General features: G+C 38.4%; 1 protein-coding gene across 2 annotated transcripts in view; it reads right to left on the reverse strand.

Moving 5' to 3' along the window:
- The window catches only part of atg7 (ATG7 autophagy related 7 homolog (S. cerevisiae)), a 78,449-nt gene that overhangs the window by 44,929 nt on the left and 9,129 nt on the right, over positions 1-24,391 (reverse strand). For both annotated transcript variants that reach the window (XM_034675892.1, XM_034675964.1), the window contains exons 9-17: positions 22,537-22,658; positions 20,978-21,068; positions 20,563-20,707; positions 19,697-19,855; positions 15,146-15,340; positions 13,097-13,342; positions 11,685-11,800; positions 7,780-7,855; positions 1,599-1,679 (exon numbers count right to left, since the gene is read on the reverse strand). In XM_034675892.1, the coding sequence (XP_034531783.1) occupies positions 1,599-1,679; positions 7,780-7,855; positions 11,685-11,800; positions 13,097-13,342; positions 15,146-15,340; positions 19,697-19,855; positions 20,563-20,707; positions 20,978-21,068; positions 22,537-22,658 (1,231 nt within the window). The remainder of the gene's footprint in view (positions 1-1,598; positions 1,680-7,779; positions 7,856-11,684; positions 11,801-13,096; positions 13,343-15,145; positions 15,341-19,696; positions 19,856-20,562; positions 20,708-20,977; positions 21,069-22,536; positions 22,659-24,391) is intronic.

The following is a 24,391-nucleotide window of genomic DNA, read 5'->3' on the forward strand; positions in this document are numbered from 1 at the left end:
ACCACACACACACACACACACACACACACACACACACACACACACACACACACACACACACACACACACACAAGTGAAAAAGCCCCAACTCTACAGGAACTGCTCCAGCCCAGACAGGGGCTGAATTGTTTTGTTTCCATAGTGACCTGGCAGCACACAGCTGACTGCGGCAGGAGTACACACACACACAGACATGCACTCACTCACTAACACACACACACAAACACAGAAGACAAAGACAGACGCACACACATTACAGTGGGCTGATAGATGGACAGAGAGACGCACAAAGGGAGGAGGGGGAGAAAAAGGTAACGACAAGAAGAAGAAAACAGAGAGAGGTGAAAGGAGAGTAGACTGCTGGGAAAGAAAGAGTTAACGGCAGATAAGCAGATGCAAAACAGAGAGAGGGAAAATGTGTGTGGGTGGGATTTAGGGAATCAAAACATTTTCACCAATTTCACTACTCAGCCCAGATCCCTTCCTCAGCAGAGGATCGTCTTTCCTAACTCGTGTTGTTCATTGTTCCTGACTACACAGACTTCAGCCAATCCCTGTCAAACCTTATGAACCTTTTGTGCAGACCGAATAATCTCATCAGTCACACGGCCAGAAACATGACACCTTAAGATGGGCTGGAACTTCATCTTCGCTTTTTTTTTTCAGAAGCAGCGTAGGTGGAGAGAACTTTTTTTCTCTCTCTTAGTACAAGCGAGCCAACTCCCCCCTCCCCCCTTCTTGCCTCTTGGTTTCTCCCTCTGTGTCTCACTCACTCTGTCTTCTCATGAAAGTGATAGATCTGGGGCTTTATGACCTCTTTATAGACACAAAGACTGCATTGAGATCAGGAGGGGGGGGGGGGTAGTGAACCAGGCCTCCACTCATCACAGCAGCCTTTCTTCAACCTTGTACTTCCTCTCTTTCTCCCAGCCCCCTCACCCTTATCTCGCTTATTCTCGTTTTTCTTAACTTTTTGTGTCCCTCCCCCTGTTCTAGTCTTACAGTAATATAACCAATCACATCGCTGGATGCTTCTAACCACCACTGGGCCACCTGTAGCAATGTTTGGCTAGTTAGTTGGGTTTAGACCAGTGGCTAAGGGCTCATTAGGCTGATGTGGGATATGTAGACCCTTCAACAACTTGTCTCCACACGCTTACCACACAAACCCACGCACACACGGCAGTGGTGGGAGCTAATTCCACTCATAAGACAGTAACTGACATCAATAAGCAACTGCTGCCTGATTGCTACCATATGGCTATACAAGCTTTCCTCTGTGTGTGTGTGTGTGTGTGTGTGTGTGTGTGTGTGTGTGTGTGTGTGTGTGTGTGTGTGTGTGTGTGTGTGTGTGTGTGTGTGTGTGTGTGTGTGTGTTCAGTATTCCTCAAGGACCAACATTTCAACAGAGCTCAACTGACTCAACAATGTAGAAATGGGAGATATGGGAATCCCCCTCTTTCTGCTAAGGCTGCAACTTGAGGTTCATAACAAAGTTGTAACTTAATGAGAGTTTACTGTCAAAACACTGTCCTCTTTATAGGGTGGATTGTAAAACTCATATTTGGAGCTACTATGTGGCGATGTGGGTTACTCACAATGGGCGAGCAGGCAGTGCATTTGTCAAAGGCCAGGCTGGCAGGCAGGACGTTGTCGAACCTCGAGAGAAAACCTCGGATCTGTGGGGGAAGAATTGACACATCAAAAGGAGCACACTTTAACATATCATCAACATAGGTGTCAAACTTCTATAACAAAACCCTAAAATATCTATACACAAGTGTACTTAAAGTTAAAGAGTTGCAGAGAGAATTCAGTTAGTGAGAAAAAAAGTAACCTTGATACCTTCACTAGTTCTTAGTTGAAGTAAATCTACAAAAGTAAGGTAGTAAACATAAAATCTGTAGAGTAAAACTTTGGAAGCAGTGTGACTCTACAGTTTCAACTCATGCCGAGAGCGCCCTCTGGTGTCAGAGATGCCGCAGCTTTCTTCTGCAAATATTTTTCAGGACATCTCTTGCCCCTGAAAGCCTTCGCTTTTATGTATAGCTGCATTCATTACATCTAATTACCCTGATGACTGCCTAAAGAGCCCCACCAAACACTCACACCAAAAAAAACTCTGTGGTAACACACGTTGAGACGCCACTCATCACAAATATATTCCGCTCCTCATTTCCCCCTCCCTCTCTCTTGTACCCACATCCACCTGCTTTAAATAAAAGCTCAGTCCATTATGTTTTCTGATGACGCATGTAGACCAGTGCATGAAGTGGCTCTCTCACTATCATTTTCTGGTGATGAAACAGTAAAAATAAAATCTATCTATTGTGAGAAGTGGCTTCATATTGCACAGTGAGTGAATAAAGGTGGAAATTAAGAGCTTTCAGTTCATGGCTGGAATAAGTGGCTTCAATTGCGCCACATCATTTCTCACATAATGACAATAATACAACTGAATTACTCTTACTTTAGTGACAACTTCAGAATTGCAAAGGCTGTGTGGAAACCTAAGGCGATAAGATATATATCTTCTAATTACAGATTGTACAGAACTATCGTTCGTATTGCAAGAAATCATCCAGTTTCTCTGCATAAGAGTCCTAGCTGGATGCTCATTACATTCATGTCTTCTCATTACCTTTTTATATCCTCCAATCTGTGTGCCTACATTCTCAATTAAAACTGCCAGCTCAAGACAAAGAAGTGAGGAATAAAACGGACAGAGTGTCTGCAGTAATCGGCAGTGCAGATATGGGAGAAGAAACCTGGCAGAGTGAACATGTCCAGCTGATTTTTTTCCACAAATGAACAAGTGTGAGGCTGAGTGAGTCAGACTGAAGGGGGAGAGTGGAGTAAGATGGACTTGAACAGACAAGTGGTTCTAAAATAAATGCAGAGCCTTACGAGAGAGCGTATGTTAAGGTAAGGAGTCAAGGATATTGCTGCTTTTGTTCCTTTACTACTCTGCAGCACTGGAATAAAACCTTTCATGCCAAAGGTCAATTTTTTTTTCCATCCTGACTGTCTATATTCCTTGTTTTGCATTCTGCACACAACACAGCTGTTGTACGTGTATCCATCCCTCCTCTGAAACTCTTCCAGAAATTACTTCCTTTTTTCACTGCTCAAGTATTTATTATGCAAATGTACTGACAATGCCATGTAATGCATACAAAATAAAGGTTTGAAGTAATATTGGGCTCCATAGATAAAACTGAGAGGAGATACAGAAAGTACACTGTTTCATGAAGTGTCCATTTAAGCACCAAAAAAGTGTCTTTTTCCTAATTATTGTTCAATTTTCCTGAAAAAAAAAAGAAACTAAGTATCATTACAGTACAAAAAATAGTAACAAGCAACTGCACCTATGAGAAAGTTACGGTAAACAGCTTCCCCACGCACATTCACCCACACAGTCATGAGCTTTAAGTGCCACACAAAGGCGATGTGCATCATCTTGCGGTACTCTGTTACAGCTCAAAGATGCAAGTACAAAAACATCTCTGTAACTATTTAACTATTTTTCTTCAGCTAAAGGCAAAAGCCAACAGAGCCCCACGAGTCTTGCGAAGGTGGCTCATGATAATACATCGATTGGTAAGTGGTTATGTACCTTTTCTCTTGCCATGTTTACTGAACAAGGCATACAGATTTACATTCCAACACGGTATTCATTCCTATAATAATCAAAGCATATTAGGTCTCTGAAACGCTTGAACACTGTGGGGATAAATGATGATCTATTGGCTAGCATAGCATAACAAGGTGAGTGTCATCACAACCTTGTATACCAAACTTTGAGGTTTTCTCAAACATGCCAGATGAATATGAAGCACTTCATCAAGAAAAACTTGACTGAATTTGACATTCAAGTCAAGTTCACTGAATATAAACAACATGAGGTGCACCTCTTAACTCTGCCCTGCAGAGGGCACTAATGTTTCCCAGAAATACCAGTTCCTGCAACTCTAATCCAAATGTATTAAGAAGAGTTTTGACGCAGTTACATATTACTTACAAAAAATGGCATTAAATGACAAATGATGCTGGGATGCTGCATTTGCATAGATTAGTAACTAGTGCAAATGAGAAAATTAACCTCTGCGCACAAGGTAAACATCATCACGCTTTAGGACTTCAGGGACTCCATACAAACAAAATACCGGAGTTATGTGCCACACCAAAAATGACTTTTGTTGCTTATGGAGTCATATACATTGGGACTTGTTCTGTCAGTTGTAAATAAATAGCATGATGTTTGGCTAAACCACCACAAGTTGTCACTGTGGCACCACAGAAAAAACAGCCTGTCACTACTCAGCTGCAGTGTGATTAAGCAGTCAATTTCAGGACGAACAGGCTGTCTAGCATTATAAATACAGCCAAAGGATAAAGACATACACAGTGCTAATCCCTGCATGCATATTAGTCACCCTACATTTCTATCTCTTTGGTCATCATTATCTTGTCACCTCGACTGCACCCGCTTTTCCTCTCAAACACAAACACAAGCGAACACTCGCTCGCTCACAAACAGCCTATTTACATCCCGAGCTCTTCTCCAAAATTATTTGATTGAAATGCCAAGAGCAGCAGAAGTGTCAAGCAATTGGCAGAAATTCAAACTCTCCGGGTGATGAATAAGGATGATGATGCAAACGGAGGTGGTGAGATGCTTGTGTGGCAACAATCAGTGAGCTAAAGGGCACAGCTTGGGTGGCTGCAGATCATCTGGTCCTCTTTCATTCAGTGACCCCTTCCCTCAGGTCAAGATTATATCATCAGTTCAATCAGTTTATCATTCTTTGAATAAGGTTAAGAGCTGCCCTTCAGGTCTGGGTCAACTTGTTGCTTTTTATGAATGATAACCACCTTGTTTGGGTCTAATCAATGAAAGTTGAGTTTTACATAACAGTTGTATTCACACTTTTTCATTGATTACAGGTGGAAGTAATCCACTGATTATACAGAATGTGCAGATTTTCCTTTTTCTTTTACTTTTGAGTATCATTTCATATAAGAGACAGAATAAGATTCATTCTCATGATGCATGATCACTATTGTTGAGATTATGCACTGTCATGTTTTTACGGTATATGTGGCGGCAATGGTACACATTGTATAGAGGAAACTATACCAAGGTCTGTTCAGGGAGTGGGTCAGGCTTGCAAAAACAAACTATCAAGGAAGCATGTTGCTTATTTCAATTACAATAGAACCTATAAGATATCATTTTCAAACATATCCATAAGCATGATGGAAGTTCCCATCAAAAGTCACACTCATGGGCAACCTCCATTTCCACCACTGAGTATTTACAGTCTCTTTACAGATAATTTTTTGTCTTGTTTCTGTTGAATCCTTCATATTAAACACATAAAGTGACCATTAAAACAGAGGTAACAAAAAGTCCAGTCTACTGTAATGACATGCAAATTAACAAATGCAACATAAAATAATACATCTTTGTCAACCCCACTCATTTTTGATTGTTGTCATCACTGCTGGAGGTGTCAATTCAGCTCACAGCTCACAAAGGCACAGCAGGGGTGACTGGACTTCATGACGGGATACATTTCACTCACCAAATTTCTATGCATAAACTAACTGCAACACAAACACAGCCAAGGCACAGTTGTGATATTTTGTCCCCTGTTTCTGAGGAAAGCTCATGAAAGCTGGAAATCTGTTTGTTCTCAAGCACCAGAGCCAACAATTGACAAAGTTAGAGGCCAAGAAGAAAGAAGACATTTCAACTTCTGTATCCAGTCTCTGCCTTTGCTTGAATTTAAGGACGGAACTAAACAGCCAAAAAAAGTTTACTATTTTTTTTGGCTGTCTAGATTATTTAGAAGTATTTATTGGAATATATTGCGACGAAATGCATTGGATTAAATCCAGGGATGCTATTGTCAGGGGTGCAGTGCATTCTGATACATGCAGGCTCTGCGGGCACATCTTTGTGAGTGTGAGAACTCAGCATTCTCAGTCAGTAAAGCATGCACTGAGGTATCATACATTTTGTCAATTAACAACAAGGGAACACCAGAGAAAGACTGAGAAATGTATCAAAAACTTTTAACTCGTAGGCCTGTACATTAACCAAGAGGTATGAAACACTCAAATGCATAAATATATAGCAGATAACTAACTTAAATCAGATTTAAAGCTATACTGAAAAGGTTACAGAAAACAAACAGATGGAAAGAAATCTAACTCACTGATTTATACAGTCTAGCACACCATCATAATGGTCTTTCTGTTCACTGTTTACGTCAACCTTTTCATAAATTGCAGTCTGGGAAAAATGCAGTTTGTTGAAATACTGAGAAAAAAAATTATGAAACCAAGACCAGAAGGTCAAACATACTCAAAATACCAGCCTCCTTCAGCAAGATCTGCTTTAATACATAGAAAAAAATCTACCTGGTACTTGATCAGTGAATCCTGTCTGCAGTGTTTACTGTAGTCATTGAGGAGGCAGACATTCTATTTCAGTGACACAAAGCAAGAAACTGCAGCCTGTTCCTCAGCATCCCTCTTCAACTTTAAGTATGTATCCAAGAGAGATGCTCGACTAGTGTTTAATTTATACTCTTAAAAATAACACTAAAATAAATGCTTAAAAAATATATTAAAAATAAATGCCACACATTTGTTTAAGCTCCTATTGCGGAAAATACAGATGTATCACCCTTCTACACAAAAGGCTTATCTCTCTTAAAAATGTCTTTAAATGCATGTTAGAGAGCACAGTTTCTTTGCCCAGATAATCCATTCACCTGAGAGGTATGGCTTATCAAGATGCTGATTTAGACAGCATGGTTATTACACAGATGTGCCTCAGGCTGTCAGCGAAAGAAGGCCACTCTGCGATGAGACGTTTGATCAAATAACACAATATCACAGAGGACAGAAGTTTTGACAGAGCATGCAATTGGCATGCTCACTGCAAAAACATTTGTCAGAGCTGTTGCCCATCATTTGAATTTTCATTTCACAACCATTATGGCAGCATTTTCAACCAGCCTCACACCCCCAGAATATGCATAAGCAAGCCAGCCCAGGACATCTGTACCTGGATTTTTTACCATCCAAGGAAAGATTGGCATTTCAGCCTCCTGATGCTATTACTAATTAACTACTGAAATTATGCAATTTTTATGCATTGCGACAGCTTTTAAAAATGAAAACATGAAACTGTCCATCTTATTGTCTAACTTAAAAAAGAAAATCTGATTATCAATGAAAAAAATGCTTTAAAAGAATAATGTTTCAACTTTATGTAATAACTAAGTAATAACCAAGTTATAAACAACTACATTTGTATCGCTTGGGCTGTACTTTGCAGTCATTACATTGACTGCATTATAATGAGAGGTGCTTTCAACATCTATATCAATATCTTTATCTTTATTCTTTACACTAACACACATCAGTCGGTCAGTATATTTGTAATGCAGTGAATTATATCACAAACAAAAACAACAGCCTCCATAATGAGCATTCAATCTAATAACATCTGTCTTACCCAGATGAAACTGCTTCTATTTCTTAGGCATAACCCTTTCGAGAAAAGGATGAAAATAAGAGGCCACTTTATAAACATTGGCTTATAATAGCACATAAATAGACGTTACTGGCAGATGATGTCAGTGTACTAGAAGATAATGATAATGTACTAGAAGAGAGTGTTAAATGTCAAGGTGATGCGAGCACCACAAAGGGTTGGTTCTCTGTATACATCATGGGTGTGTTTGTGTGTGAGTATCTGACCTGGTGTGGCACCAGACCCAGAGAGGTGGGAGGTTCATTCATTCTGTCATCACTGCTGCTGGCCACTGCATAGCCTCTGAGGAGGGAGACAGAGAGGAAGGGAATTATGTACGAGACACATTTACATTTTTGTGTGTGGGGGTGAAATCACAGCTTACGTAACATTGGCAGCATTTTTTAGGTTGTTTAGATAAAGCCTTGACAAATGAATTCAAATAAAAATACAGAGAGAACAAATTCAGTCAGTTTATCTAAATATTGCATAGGTTTTATTTCACATTAGAATTTACAGAATTAAAAAAAGGATACAAAAGTATACTCAAAATGATCTGCTTCTACATAAATGACCAAAAAAAAAAAACCCCCAAAGGAGATAAATAGGTCTTTGAAGTAAAGAAATGCAGCATTTCTGAATTTTAGCACTGCATTTGATGGTGTAGCTCATCATTTTTTAACTGGTAAAATTAAATTATCTGGATTTAGCCATTCATAAAGTGACATTTTTGATTATTAACACAAAGTTTATTGTCTACAAAGTTAACACAACTGTGGTTGTACCAAAGGGTATTCAGGGTGGCTTGATAATAAATGGACTGTGTTTATATAGTGTTTTCTCTAGTCTTGACCACTTGTCATGGGTAAATCATGGCAGGTCAGATTCATCCATTCATCCACTGATGGCATAGACTGCCATGTAAAGCACCTCCAGTATTAACTTAAACCATTCACACACAGATGGTACAGCCATTTGGGGCAGATCAGGGTTAAATGTTGTCTTGCCCAAGGACACTTTGGCATGTAGACGGAACTGGGTTCAAACGTACTCCATCACTAAGCCACAGCCACCTCACAATCATGAATGCGACAGTTTCCTCAATACGTCTGGTCATGGTGGATCTTGCTGCACTAACACCAGCCTCAGTCCACTTCTTGTGAAAATCTCCCAAATTCTTGAATGGACTTTTCTTGACAATTCTGTCAAGGCTGCTGTCATCTCTGTTGCTTGTGCACTTTTTCATACCACACCTTTTCCTTCCAGTCAACTTTGCATTAACATGCTGAACAAAACATCTCAGAAGTCTTCCCCGTGCTTGTGGTTGCATGTTCTGAACTAGACTAAGAGATACAAGGTATTTATTCAGTTTGAGTAGTAACTGACTTAAACTCAAAAAGAAGTATTCTAATATGTGTATGTATTTTTACAAGCTGTTGGCCATAACCATCAAAATTAAAATGTAAAATACTTCAAACATTTCAGTTCTCATGTATTTTATTTTTTTAATCTATATTTTTATTTATTGTATTGCACATATAAAGAACAAAAAAAAACATTACTGCTCATTAACAAGAGCCAAGATATAACAGGTAAATTCAACAATAAAGCTAACTACTAACTTGTGACAATGAATGTGAAGGAGGAGCCAAAAAAAACCTTAACAGTCTTGTCGAGTGTCATGAAGTCATGTATAAGTCATTAATATATAGAAAGAATAAAGGTCTAAGGATGGAATGTTGTTGCCTCCCGCACAAAATCAATCGATAATCAGTTACAGTGTTATTCCATAAAACATATTGCTTTCTTGTTGATAAGTAGTTTCTGTATTAGTGTAGAATACGTCTATTTTTTACTTTATTTAATAACTGATCGAAAATTGTATCTTCTTTATGATATTCTAATTTAGTGAGATGCACCTGTTTGTCAGTCTAACACAAAATCCTCACTAGTTTGCCTGTTAAGACTGCAGTTTGTGAGCAGCTTATTAACAGTCCAGAGATGGTCATCATGTGTAATGTCCTGATCTTGTTTCCTGGTGAGGAACGTGTGACTAATACAAGACACTAATTCAGAGACTTATTCTTAGACTTCTTACACAACCTTGTACTCTGAGTGTAATCAGGCTCATTAATCTAGACGTCAGGATAAATGTTTGGAAAAATCTGAACAAACTGTCATTGTTTCATATACAGTAGTATTTCAATAAAGACATGCTTATTTATTTGATGTAGATACTCAGCATTTAAAAAAGGGTCTCATAGTGGATTTGGTTGAATATACTATAAGCTATGAATAAACTATAAGCTATAAGCTTTGGTGACATTTTCTAAAGCTTAAGGTTTTTTCATTTGTAGGCCGGTGCAGGGACCTTCATAGGGATATGGAGATAGAGGAAAGAGGGCTATGAAGAGAGACGGAAACACAATAGATAAACAAATGAAAACAAGGACGCAGAGAGGGCAGATGCAAGACAGGGAGATGTTATTGTAAAGGACAGACTTACACAACCATAGAGGTAAAGAGAGTACATCTTTTTCTCTCCTTCTCTTCTTTGCTTCCTAAGCTTTTTATCCAGGATGGGCAGAGAAGTTCTGCAACGGCTTATAACATCTCAAAACACTCTGGAAGAAAATGGCTGTCTTATCAGGCCCGGCAAGCGGCCACTTTAGCTTGACTTTCACCGAAAAAAGGCACACGCAATTCCGTTTCCACAAAGACACACCAGTGCACAACAACACACTTAACTGGCAAAAACATCCCCATCAGTGTTTGAGAAGGGAAAAAAAACCTTTTAGGAGCTGAAAATATCGAGCTAGTACAGCTTTCCAAATGAACTTGAATGCTGACGGAATCACAGTGTTGGAGCTTCTGAAGCATAGAAATGAGAGAGGGATTATAAATTGCGACAAAGCTTCTATAGCAAACGCAAAGTTAGTTTGCTCGACTAATTTTGGGGGGCTGTGCTGCAACCAAATTAAGGACACAATGTGCAGAGCGGGGACTTCAGCTGCATTGCTGCTCCATCAGAGAGCTAAAGTAAGCAAGCTAAGCTCACTGAAAGGGCAACAACCTCAAAGGCAAAGTCTCCTTTAGTACCAGCACAGAGATCTGATGAAAGGACTCAGACACCTACGGGTGGTCTTGGCTGCTCACTGACCAAGGTGAATGTCTGACCACACGGAAATCTCAAAGTTTGCATGTCTCTTTTCTAACAGGCTGTTTTACTCAGGGGTAGGTCAGGGAAAGAAAGTTAAGTCCTGAACTTGATACAAAAGTTACTCTAGGTTACTCTTTATCATGTTACGTGACGTCATCTAACTTTTTTTGCTTGCGCTTCATAACAGTTTAGCACCATCTTCGCAGAGGCAACACAAAACAATACACCGCTTTTTCTTGCTCTCTCTGACAGACCAACCACTGCTGGGGGATGAACACTTGTTGCACATGTTGACTCAATACCTATCTCAGAATAGCAAAGAAGTAGAAGCAAGGCCTTCAGTTGGCCATTCTGTTAAATGAAATTAACAAACAATAAAATGAAATGAATTGAATCAAACAAAATGAATCCCCGATAATAAATCTTTTTAACAAAAAAAGGTTAAGTGCTGATTAAAAGCAAACTGGAACTCAGTACCGTATTGTTTTCTAAATTCTTATCTGTACTGGTCTATTAAACTTGAATGTTATATTTTATGATCAATGTTTCAATTGTAGGTAAACAACTGTAGTTTGATTTTGTTTTATGATATTGAAAGTTGTACATTTAAACCACACTGTATTTGTAAAAGCCAAATAAGGTATAAAAGCTGAAAATTGGCAAAAGCTTCAAACACTGTGCAACACATCAGTTAAATATTTATTTCATTAAAATCTACAAGATGTTACTTTTGATTTGGAGAACCTGCAATAAATGTGCACAATTTCTATAAAGCCAAAGCTTGAATTACTTCTCTTTTATGATTTGCACAGAAACTTTACATTTTGATTAAGCAACTCGTAAAAACTGAGAGACTTCATGCTGCTTAAACCAAATTAGAGACATGTTGTGTTATGTCAAGAAGCTTGAAACTTCCACAGCTATGATTCCTAAAACTAGCAACAATAAAGTGTGTAGTTCTACCGTGCTTACCCTTCACTGTGCTGCAGAATAGACACCATCATCTCAACAGCCAAGGCTCCAGCGATCATAGCCAGGCCTGGTCTACTGACTGTGCACTGCTGATCCAGAGTCCGGTCCCTGGTTGACTGGTGAGAAAAAACAACAACAACAACATAAAGTAAATAACTGGCAATTTAGCATCCCATGGGACAGCATCCCAGGTATGTGACAGCATGTAGGCCCCCTCATCCTGGTTTACTGTTCTCTGGGACTTCTTCCTGATCTCTACAGCCTCCCTTATCCTGAGACTGTCTGACAACAGGGGGCATGGTCGTCCTGCCACCTTATGTAAGACAACCTAACTAGGGATGGGCATTTCAAGCCAAAACACTATTCAATAATCATTGGCAACTTCCTGTTTGTGTGGAAGGCCAGTGTCTATCTTGATCTTTATGTCGGTGCTTCTGTGACGGAGCGTGGCGTGTATATTTACATTTTACAGCCATGCTCAGTCTCTCCGTGTGTAGTAGTGTGAGATTCAGAAACGGAGAAAATCGCAGCGACTGTCGCTAATGTTTTCTTCTTCTTTTGCTATTTAATGCAGTAAGCATTGATACTGTATTATAACCAGGCATCGATAAAAACGATGACATTTTTTACTTTTAAAATGAGAAAATATTGAAGTAACACTTCCATTTTTACAAAGTGAACGAATATTCGAATATTCGAAAATCATTGCCAATTCCTAGACAAAACCTCTATATATCAGCTGACGGACGAGTCACAACAACACCACTTGTCTCTTTTGAAGAAGACTGCAGGAAGTTTGTAGTCAAAGCATGTCACATTAAAAAAGATAAACACACTGGTCTAGTAATAAGAACGGTCTTACTATAATATACGGAGTCGGACCTAATGGAGCTTAATGGACTGAATCAGTGTTGATGAAAGGTCTGGGAAATCTACTTGGCATCACTTACAGGTGTTTCATTTATATTTTCTATAATTGAAGATTAATCAGAGTGACAAAGGTGGACTGAGTTATTTGCTAGATGCCTAGAATGCAGATTTTTAGCTGCATGATAATCACAAAGGTAACTATTCTCAAAAATGGGACAATCAGCCCTTCATCTTCACACGAGTAGAACATTTTTCAAATGTCAGTCATAAAAGAGACTGCTTAAAAATCTCCTTAAAAATTTCAAACACTAATTAGAACCTTTGTTGGTGGCAGCAGAACAAGATTTAACATATGTTCAATAAAAAATAATAAGCATCTTTAAAAAATTGCTGATTAGCTAAGATAAGAGAAAGTGCACTTTAAAAAGCTGCCAAAAGTCTTGATGTTTGCTGTTAAGTGTTTTCTCTTTTAACAGACTTTTTTGTTCTAAGTTCATTGCCTAGGTTCATCCGCTGAGTAAATGACTGTGTGTTTCCCTTACGTCTCCTGGTGCCACAACATCATTGCAGAAGTAGCAGCCTAGTTTGTGCCCTGGGATGTTGGAGAACAGCGAGGATCCTTGGACATGAGGCACAGAGCCGGCAGGTGTGGAGGACGAGGAGGAAGCAGATGAGCAAGAGGAGGAGGAGTCAGCACCTGCTGAAACACCCTGACCGACGGGAGTTTCCTTGAGGCCATGGCGCATCACGACAAACGTATCAAAACCCAAAGCAGCGTTCACCACGAGCTGAATGAGAGAGAGACAACAATTACAGTCATAGTGATAAACTTTTGTTTTCAGAGCACAGCACATTTTCACAAAATCTAATCAACTAAATAGCTCTTTTTACACAAACAATAAAGGGTAACAATGTGTTTAATAATTTCAAAAAGCAGTCAAATAAAACATAAATAGGCTCTTAACAAATTCAAGAGCATCTTGACTTTTGGGAGGAAGTAATAAAACCAGACTGTGAAGCCAATTTGTGGTGAAGTCTTTAACAGCCTCACAGCACATAGGGCAAAACAAGCACTCAGCTGAGCAAGTCATCAAGAAAACATAATCAGTGAGCCCAAAAACACTTAACTGCTGCTAATACAGCATTAAAGGAGTTGCATCAGTGTTACTGGAGACTTACAATGTTCAATAATCGGACGTTGCCTGGCAACAAATACACTTTAAATTGACAAACTGAGGATTTGACAGAAACACAAAGACTTCTCGCTGTTTCAGTTTCCAGGAGAAAAGGTCAAATGTGCTTCAAAATTTAAAGTTCCTGCTTCCAGAGGGATATAATCAAGAAGGATGAAGTCATTCATGTCTCCTGCTGTAGAGCTGCTGTCTGACTCAACTGAGCATATAGCTTCACAGCAGGCTGACATGTTTACAGCCTCGTTCTGGACTGCTTTTACTAACCTTTATATCACCATCATAATACTCTGAATAATGGGTAAAACCTATGTTCTCACGTCTGTAACTGCAATAACACCACACCTACATAAGACAAGGACATATAGTGTTCATACACACTGCGGACAATAAATTTCCATGACATAACCGTGACTCTGAGGCACAGTTTTCATGACCATATATTCTCTTGAACATCTGTGTATAGGTGAGAAACAAGAATACGAATCCATGTTATCTTTTCCCTTAGTATGTATGAACTAAAACTTATGACAAGCTATGGTTTGATATTTAATAAATATTAATTTAAGCAACACTAACACATGTAAGATTTTTTAAATATTTTTGAAGTAAATTTGGCTTTTCTAAAAAAAATGTCTGCATTGACTTAATTTAAAAAACGTTTTAAAAAACTCTGCTAGGCCTTGAAAATATTTTTTCAAATTCAATGACTTCCCAGGTTTTTCATGAACATACCCCGGACAAAATAATTTATGTAAGTGCGACTTTTTTAACAAGCTATGTTACCAATCCTCTCAAGTGCCTGTATCAAATGAAATGCCCAAACTGAGACTGTTGTAATTAGGTTAACATCTCATGTTGTCTTCTTCCCACACCAGAAAGTTTCACTTACTTATTATGTTTTGGGTTTTTTTCAGAAGAACTCCCTTATAATGATGTTTTGGCTTGTGGTTAAATATAAAACAATTACCAAGTGGAGCATCCGGTAAACACAAAAATTCAAGCATTAATTTGACACAATGTTTCTGCCCTCTTGATAACAGTTACTTAAATATTAAGTCTAATGTTTGCTCTCCGTAAGTTCTTGGCAGCTCTAAGAAAAGGTGCTATATGGTTGTCACATCTATGTCAGTTTTAAACTTTGTCTGTCTGACAATCACTGCTGGATAGTGGGTTTGTATCCTGCAGTCTAAGAGGCTGTCAGTGACAGGGTGATGTGCTGTAAAGGTGCAAAATAAAACAATGCACTTCAAGAGATTAAAGAGGAGTGTAACCCTGTGCATTCATCTATGCAGGCACCAGTTCTGACATTTAATAATAATACACCACCACACTATAAGTGGAGCTTTAAACAACCTCCCCAATCTCCCACCTAACCCTGCTAGTCAGGTCTCTTTCTACCTTTCTCTTGCTGGCAGCGATCACCGTTGGCAGCCAGCGGCTCTCCCTGGTATCCATTAATAAAAAGACCACATCATGTTCTGAGATGAGCTTCTCCAGCTGCTCGACGTCTTTCTGGGCCTGGGACTGAGTGGCCTGAGAGAAATTCACAGGGTGCCCAGGCATAGGGATGCTCATATTGTATCCCTTTGCATTCTGCAACAGGAGACAGAGACAGGGAGTCAGAGAAAAATTTGAAAGTAATTAATAAAAACATGAGCATACAGTGTTATTAAGAGTAAATAGAAGGGCAGCACAATATTTGATTTTTGCAGATATGCCAGTATTTTCACAATTATTTTGTCAGATGCAGACACTGATACCAATACCAATCCAATCAATCATCACAGCATTGGTCTATAACAGCCTGCGTCTTCCACCATGCTGAAAGGCAGGTTTATCAAGACCAGTGAATTGAATGATTTTTTTGTTTTGATTACTTGTTCAGCTCCTTCACCTTTGAGTGGTCACTGTCTGGTTTATGTCTTAGTAGATAGATTGAAGTCGAGACTGCTGACAGGTTTTCATGAACATTTTGTTGTTCTCACTTTCAAGAACCTTTTGTTGCTTCTGGATGATGGTTCTTTAGATGCACAATTGAACTGGTAATGTTAGAGGAGTGTTGTTTTGCACCTCTATGAGATGAGACTGAGTCCTGCCTGTAAAATGGGACTGGATGGAATCCTGTCTTGATGTTGGGTCTTCGTTAGCAACGTAACGAGTATGAGCTAGCCTGCTCCGTTGTAAAGTGTCTTGAAATAGCATTTCTTGTGATTGGCACTACTGTATAGAAATAGAGATTGATTGGTTGATTAATTGATTGATTGCAGACATCTGTTTTTCTGTTTGTTTCTGACACTTCAAAATACTTTTTATACAGCCGACATGTTGAAGCTCACTGTTGGTGTGCATAAGCCGTTATTGTGTGCACTTAATTAATGTGTCATCAGCCCTAAATATTGGCTGAACTTTTTATATCTGCTGATATTTAAGTTTTGAAACTTTTATGCTGATACCAATATTATGCTGATCATATTGTGTATCCCTAATTGATAACATTTGAGACTACATATTGCTTTGAATATGCAAATACAAACACAGCAGCTTCATATTAACTCTTGTCAACAATGAAGATTTCTTTTTGGCATTTTCAAACTTGAATAAAATCTTAATCACTGAACTTTGGATGATGTGTACAAAACAGACTTTGTACCATTCGGAAAAACATTTTGTAAAGGTTGGGTAGTCTGGAAATGTTTTTTTAGCTGTCATATAAGTATGCAGGTGACACAAGGGTCAAAAAGCTATTATTTTACCTGTCTCTAGATGGTGCAAATTTCCATCTTTACATGAATGTGTACAAACCAATGTTAGATCAAGCTTTTACATATTTTAACCATATAGGACATGTATGGAAATGTGTTTGAAGGCTATGGAAACACACATTACTCTCACACTTTCTGTTCCTAGAGGTTTTTTTACATAAAAAAAGGAAATCCCAAAGAAAAGAAAAACATTTTCAAAGTGTGAATATCTGATCCATGTAGGAAGTCAGCTGCTTAAAAATAGAACCAAACTTGCGCCAACATGTCGTTTGGGGGTGCTTTCAGCTGAGTGACACACATGTCTAAACAAATTATCAAGGACACAGCATAAGCAGTCTCCTAACATATCATCAGTTCATCACTACAGCTGACATGAGGCCAGTATGGATTTGGCTCTCCCACAGAAGCTGACAGTATCAAAAAGAAAAGAAAAAACAAATCTCCACATTCTATTTCACAAAAAATAGTCATGACTTTTAATGTCCATTCCCAAACTTTATAACCATGACTATCTCCAGGGATTTCAAGCTTGACAGTGAGGCGAATGCAAATGTCAAGAGCAATTTCACTGTCCAGAGAAGGACATAAAAGGGCGATGGTGAGGTGCGAGATCTCAACCAGACCAAATGCCACTTTTATGGAATCAGAGGATCTACTTCATCGCCTTCCGCGTTTCAAGAGTGGGAGTTGTCAACCAAGCCTTGAATTTACATTTCACTTTGACGCTGGTGTTGCTAAGCACTCAGGGGGTGACTTCAGGTTGCAGAGATGGTAATCATTTTCTAATTTCCACTATAAACAATCCAGACTTCAGACCAAAAGAGACAATAAAAACATTTCGATTGTGCTAAATCATTTTCTTGACAGACAAAAAGCATTCATCACAATTCATAAAATGCCACTCTTCATGTCTTAAACGAAGTCTGACATCACTGTCAAAATTTAAACAAAAAGATAATTTGGGGCTAACTCTTCAAACTTTTCTGGCTACAATATTTGTCCACAGACTACATTTTAAAGCTGTTTTGGACCTTTTCAACACAGTGACCTTGGATGAACCTGCTCCTTTTTGTTCAGTTGATGCATTTCTGGCTGTGTGCTTATTGTGTTCATCATTCTTTTTATCTTTAACAGTAGCACCTGATGCCCTGTGGGGGAGAGAGAGAAGCAGACAAACACCCACTGGGTCAAAAATAGGAGGGCATGTGTGGATGCAGTTGATATAGACACCAGATGTCATGACAGCACAGGGCCATCCATCAAACGGTGAACCTCTGTTCTTCACTCTCTTTTTTATCCCCAGAAGAATATGAGAGAGTCTGAAAATGGAAAGGTGGGGGGAGTCAAGTTGATGACATGGAGACATGGCAATTATCTGTGTGCATTTACGTCTGGATATGCATTTAAATAGGACATCAACTGTCTGTGTGTTTTGGACACTATAATAGTGCTCAATTATATTTATTTCAGGAACAACCCATTTTAAAGAGTCCCATTTGCAAGCTTTCAGGGGTTGATAACTTAAAAATGAGACTTCAATCATACACAGTACAGGGAGATGAGATCACAGTCAGAGACTTAATCAGTTTAGTCAAAACTCGCAAGTTCAATCAAAGCCCTGGGGGAGAAACATTTCATTTCACAGGCTGAGCTGTAATATCTCGATGCAGGCCTCTCAGCATGCATTCAAAACATAATATGTTGGATTTAAAAGGGATGGTTTGAAAGATTCAAATGAGAAAAACATTCAAATCTGTAATGTTGGCAATGCCCCATCAAAAATGCTGTCACAGTTAAAATATCTACATTCACAAAAAGTATGGAAAAAGGTATTTGAAAACACAGTAAAGTCGCCAGTGTTGTTATTATTAGATATCTATCAATGATGTGTTTACATGACAGCAGTACTGTGCCAAGCAGTAACCATGGAGTTGGCCAACAAGGGACAAATGTATGTTTTAAATGGCTGGCTCAATCCAAAATAATGCATGTTCTATAAACTAATCCTATTGGACATGGATGCAAATGTGACTAGTTGATGGCTTTAAATAAAAGCCTTGAATAACTGAATATAGTGGACAAAAAAAGACAAGAAACAAAAGATGAGGACGTTTTTAAAAACCTCTGTTTCTCTTTTACATAATGTGCGCTGTCCTAATCAAATAATCCAGATAAATCTGAGTGCTTACCAGTTATTTACAGGATTCAGACAGGCTATGTTTGTAGCACTACATGTCACTGGGGGTCAACCGTATCACCAAACTCAGCTGCTCTATTTTGGAGTTTGTGAATCACCACAGACCTCAGGATGAAGCTACTTAAAAGAGATTGCTGTATGGGTGGCAACTGACTGCAGGTCAGTTAACACTGAGGAAGACTTGGGTCTAAAGGACGCATTCAGTTGGCATGTATTGATTTACATTGATAATATTGACTTACAAAATGTATTGAAATGTGAAACAATGGAATCTAAACATGTGATTTAAGATGCAATTAACTGTGACAAACTACTAAAATTCTGCAATCAAAACAACTAATCCTCTTTCACCCTAATAAGCAAAAATAACAATCAGTATGAATAATGCTCTGACATAAAAAAAATTAAAGAAATTCCACCTAAATTTTGTGACCTCCCTAAATCCAGCATTACATAACACCTGACAACAGGAAAAAGGGGCATGAATCATAATATTATGAACACCTTTTTGCAACTTAGCATCAGTACGCTGAGTCCATGTGTCTTCAAGTGGCTAAATACAAGGTGGTGCACTCTTTAGCACCAAAATCAAGCCCTGCTGTGATTGTGAGGTTGAGTTTTATTCAGTAAATATAGCAGAATATCTACCCTCGAGAAGCGGATCATTAATTGACCAAATAATGAAACCAACAGCATAAATATTCAAGCAACCCACCTCCTTATTTCTTGCATGGTTTGGCTGTCACATCTCAGGCATGGCCAAACAAACAGGAATACCATTATGTTGGAATAATAATAAGCACAGCTCTGATTTCTTTCAGGTAAGCGATTCAAAACCTTCAACTTGAGGAGTGAAAAGCAACAAAAGAAGAAAGATTCTTGGATGGTAACATATCAGGTTTCCAGAGGGTAAAATATGACCTGACCCTAACATGCTGCACGAGGAGAGACAAACTATTTGAGCTTTATCATACAGCTTAAATCACTCACCACTCCAGGAAAGATTTTGGTGAGTCGGTCCACAGCTGCCATGGCTTTGGACTTCCCTCCTCCAAGACAATCTTCAAACTCATAGAGCGGCTGCCGAACTGGATTAGAGTAGGAGATCTTTGCGTTGTCAACAAAGGTGATGTGTCTCACTCCCCATCCCTGGAGAACATAAAAAAAAAAAACATGATTCAGATCTAAAACACATTATTCTTAAATACCCTCAATTTGATGAGATTAAAACTGTCCTGAGCAGCACTTATTTAGCAACAAGGGGGAGGTTTTGTGTCTAGTATGTGGTGCAGAGTTAATTGTTATAATAGATTAATTGGTGTTCATGTTGTACAACCTGAAGTTACTTTACGCCTTTGTCATTAATGTCACATTAACGCAAAGTCTAGCCACGGTAATATTAAAATACACCAGGGTATTAGTCATTTTCATACTAACTGAGTCTGATTTGCCTTTAAATGAAGGGTGAAAAAAGAAGCATTGATTAATAATTTCACAGATAACACACAAATGTCATCATTAAGAGAAATTAAAACCCTAAAAACACATTTCCCCTCCTCTGCTTTTCAACCCCTCACTGTTTATCCCCAGTGGGGTTACGTCTCATCCCCACTTCCATGTCAGACTACACTAAATGCATTTCATACTGCAGTATGATGATGCAAGTTGGCCTACCTAGTGTCAAGTTAACTCTACCTTCACAGAAGTTTTCTGGCAGCTATGTAACATGAATACCAATATTACGGCAACAGCGTTTTCTCGTGTTAAGCCGCAAGAAAAAACGCCAAAAAAGTTGATATAGTAGATTGAGGGGATAACGACAAACAGCAGCAAGTCCACTATTTCCATCATCTTACCATCAGAGTCCTGGCCACATTGCAGCCCAGAGTACCAGCTCCTAGTAGGAGACACTTTGTGGTGACCACTTTGTCAAGGTCCAGGGATGGAACCAGTCTCCATCTCATTAGCTTCAGGTTGAGGTCCACCGATGACTCTGCAAGCCTGCAGACCATCCACGGAGACAATATAAGCTTAACTTGTTAAGTCAATATGTACAAAATATGGCACAGCATGCAAGCCTATAGCAATGCTGAATTCCACTTGTCTTTGTGGGGAGGTGTAAACATATGTGAATTAAAAACTTTAGCATCGACATAGAATTTCTCCATATATTATCTACTTTAAACAATTCATATTTTAAGATTTAATAGCTTACAGTTTCCCTTTTAGGCCTGTAAACTAATGTAAACAGATTAGTTCAACAGTTATCACCTTTTCGGGTCCATGCATTCACTGAGGTTTACCATACGGGGTCCCATTGCTCCCTTAGGATTCTTCTCCCAACCTACACTCTTAGGACATGCTGTATGGAAAAAAATAAACACATTAAAAAACACATTAGCAGTGTACAATAAGCATGAAATATGAGATGTTGGTTTTGATTGCTGGATTGTAGATACTTCCTATGCATCCGTCAGATGGCTGCCTCCATCCTGTTACAGCCAATATAATGAAGGTAAATTGAATTCCACAGCAGCGAAATAACATTTAGAAAATGCAACAGTGATGCCAATGCGTCTTTAAAGGAAAAATACCTGGTTGTTCAGAAATATACTTAAAAGTCATGGTGAAGAGTTTTCTGAGTAACTACTTTCTGGAGAGGAGCTATCCTGACTAAATGTCAAACAGCAGAGGAAAGAGGAGAAAAGCGTGTTTGCTTATATTGTATAAATGTGCAGAGTTTTCTTGTTACATTTACATTTAATTTTGATTGCACTGGACTTTTGATTGATACACACCAGGCCCAAATGTTATATCAGTCACCATTATGTGAGATAACCTGAAGTCAGCTATTAAAGTAGTGTGATGTATTAGAGATATAATAGTAAGTGAATGGATGAAACACACATTTTAATGTGGAGTAGCTCCTCAAAAACTAATATTGCTCAGTCATTGTCTAGCTCTACAATATTTTGCATAATCTCATTAGCCTCTTTTGATGTACATACTGTATGCTTACATACACCGATGTATGTACTTGTAGTTATGGATACAATGTATGTATATCAAGTAATTTTATTTGATGTTTTTTTTTTATCTTATCTGAAGTCCTGGACGGCATTATTATCTGCATTATTACCATTATCACCATTGTTTTCACGTCATTTTAATTTTCTATTTCATTCTCTTATTATATCTTTTTTCTGTATTTATCTGATTTTATTTTATTGACTTATTGTGATGATTTATCTTATTTTTCTGATATTTATCTGATTTGATTGATTTTATACTGATGATTTTATTTTATTTTCATTTTACCTATTGCTGTTGTTTTCTGTCGGGCTGTTGTTTTCTGTCGGGCTGTTGTTTTCTATCGGGCTGTTGTTTTCTGTTGGGCTGCATGCTTGGATGTACAAGGTGAGTTGAGAAGCTAAGTTGAGGTAAATTGATTATTCCAGTGGGAAACACCCCCAGATAAGTTGATGCAAACTCAGCATAACAATACAGAATAGCTGATTTGATTGCTGTAGCATGAACACATCCTCTGCGAGGTGAATTAAATGAGAGTTCTACTCAAGAGGTAGACTGGGGTACAGAAAGACGCCTCATCTGAACTTAACAAAACCCTCACAGATCACAAAGCTTCTACCTCCTATTACCATTTAAATTACTTTCATCCCTTCTTTTTACGGAGAATTGTGAGATAAGAGAAGGAGGATCACAGACTGAAGGGTTCAAATATTGAAAGTGCACATACACAGATGACGAAGAAAAGAATGCACACAGGGGAGTCACACATTCATTCAAACACATACAAGAACAGAGATTACCTGAGTTGAGGATAAGCTCAGGTAGTTTGATCTGGAAGATGAGACTGTGCTGGATGGAGCGGCTTCCCTGCAGAGTTCTGTCCCTGAAACACAGCACCCCCACTGTGTCTAGCTTGGAGCCCCTAGCGGATACACAAACACAAACATAGAGATGAAGTCAAACAATGAAACAAAAACAACTGCACACATTGTTTACAGATGACAAGTTATCAGCTGTAAAGCGTGCACTACAAATAAGAAAGTGACACAGTAAGACACAGCTGAAAACAACCTTTCTCAGTATTTGGTGCTTAGAAACTTCAGTAAGAAGATATAGTTTTCGAAGCCAGCAGCCTGGGTTCAATTCCTTTACCACATGTCACATCCTGCTCCCTCCTCCTGTTTCTGACTCAAAATCTTTTAAGACTACTCACCATCAAACCCCATAAACAACATTTGCCAAGCGAGAAATCATGTCTGCACTTTCATTCTGTCTTTGTTGATGTAAGCCAGTATCAACAGTTTACATTAACCACCGAGGCAGAGTGTAGGAGAGTGCAAGATTGATGAAGGTTGTAAGTCAAGGATATGGCTAATGTGCCTTTATTTTAATGGAGCATTATTGTAAAAACATCAACAGCAGGAAAACTCTGACCGTTTGGACGACATGTTTGAACAAGGTAGAGTCAAGGAACAGTGAAACAGGGTCTACTCTTATAGGCCAAAAACGCCTTTGTGGCCTTAATTACAATTACCATCAATTAAATCATCTATTGAGGAACATTTTAACATAGTTAACTAAAATGTTAAATAAAAGTAGTCCATAAGAACAATTTGAATTAAAGAAAACATTAAAAGCTTTGACACAAATAGGAAGTAACATCATATTGGAATATAATAAAAGACAAATTTATAAAGTAGTTAGAATTACTTTTTAAGATGTTAAAATGATTAACGGTGGGTTGAGTGGACCCTGACATACTTAAAAAATTCTAAATTCTATTTCAATTATTTTTTGAGACAGTCCCAGCATCTGAAAGGAGGTATCTGATCACCTGGCTCTAACCTTGAGTATCCATCTGTACCACCATGAGCACTCAGTATCCTCCTTTTTCCATTAATGAGGTTTCTTTAGGATACAAACTGCCTCTGATCCCTAAACACGAACAATAAACTTTGTGGGTATTTGCTGTTGTTAAGTAATAGATATCACCATCATTATCAACATTTTATGATTGCTTTTAATGGCCATGTTTATCAAGTCAGAGCCAATCAGGAGGCAAAGGCCATCCTTGAGGACACTCACCACCACCCTCCTCATGCCAACAGGGAGGAAGTTCACTTATGCTCGGAGGGCCAAATCAAACAGAAACAGATATCGCAGATTGTATTCCTACAGCTGTTCAGTTTCTTAAACAAGCTGTAGGAATTGTTACCCTGGCACAAATACTAAGGACTGTGGGACCTTTGTGCTGTATCGCACAGCACAAAAATCATGATGTTATTGATGGGAGTTATGCATTTAAATCATGCATAAATTTAAGAGTGTATGTTTGTTATTATGTGTATGTGCCTGTTGTGATATGATGCTTGTTGGGACTTCTGTACCAAACTCATTTGTCTTTTGGGGAAAATAAAGATTTTGCAATCCAATCTGTGATGTGAGCTCCTTGTTTTAATGAAAAAAGATGTAACAAAAATATTTTTGTTAATCAGCAAAACCTCAAATCTGTAGAGTTGTAAATCTGCAGTGTAAAACAAGACGATTTCCAGGGAACCTAAAATCATCAAAGTGTCATAATTATTGAAAAACTATCACCTTACAGATCTGTAAATGTGCCAGTGTATGATGATGTTTTGATCAATTTTAAACGTG

This window comes from Notolabrus celidotus, chromosome 1 (genome assembly GCF_009762535.1).
Source record: "Notolabrus celidotus isolate fNotCel1 chromosome 1, fNotCel1.pri, whole genome shotgun sequence".
Classification (NCBI taxonomy): Eukaryota; Metazoa; Chordata; class Actinopteri; order Labriformes; family Labridae; genus Notolabrus; species Notolabrus celidotus.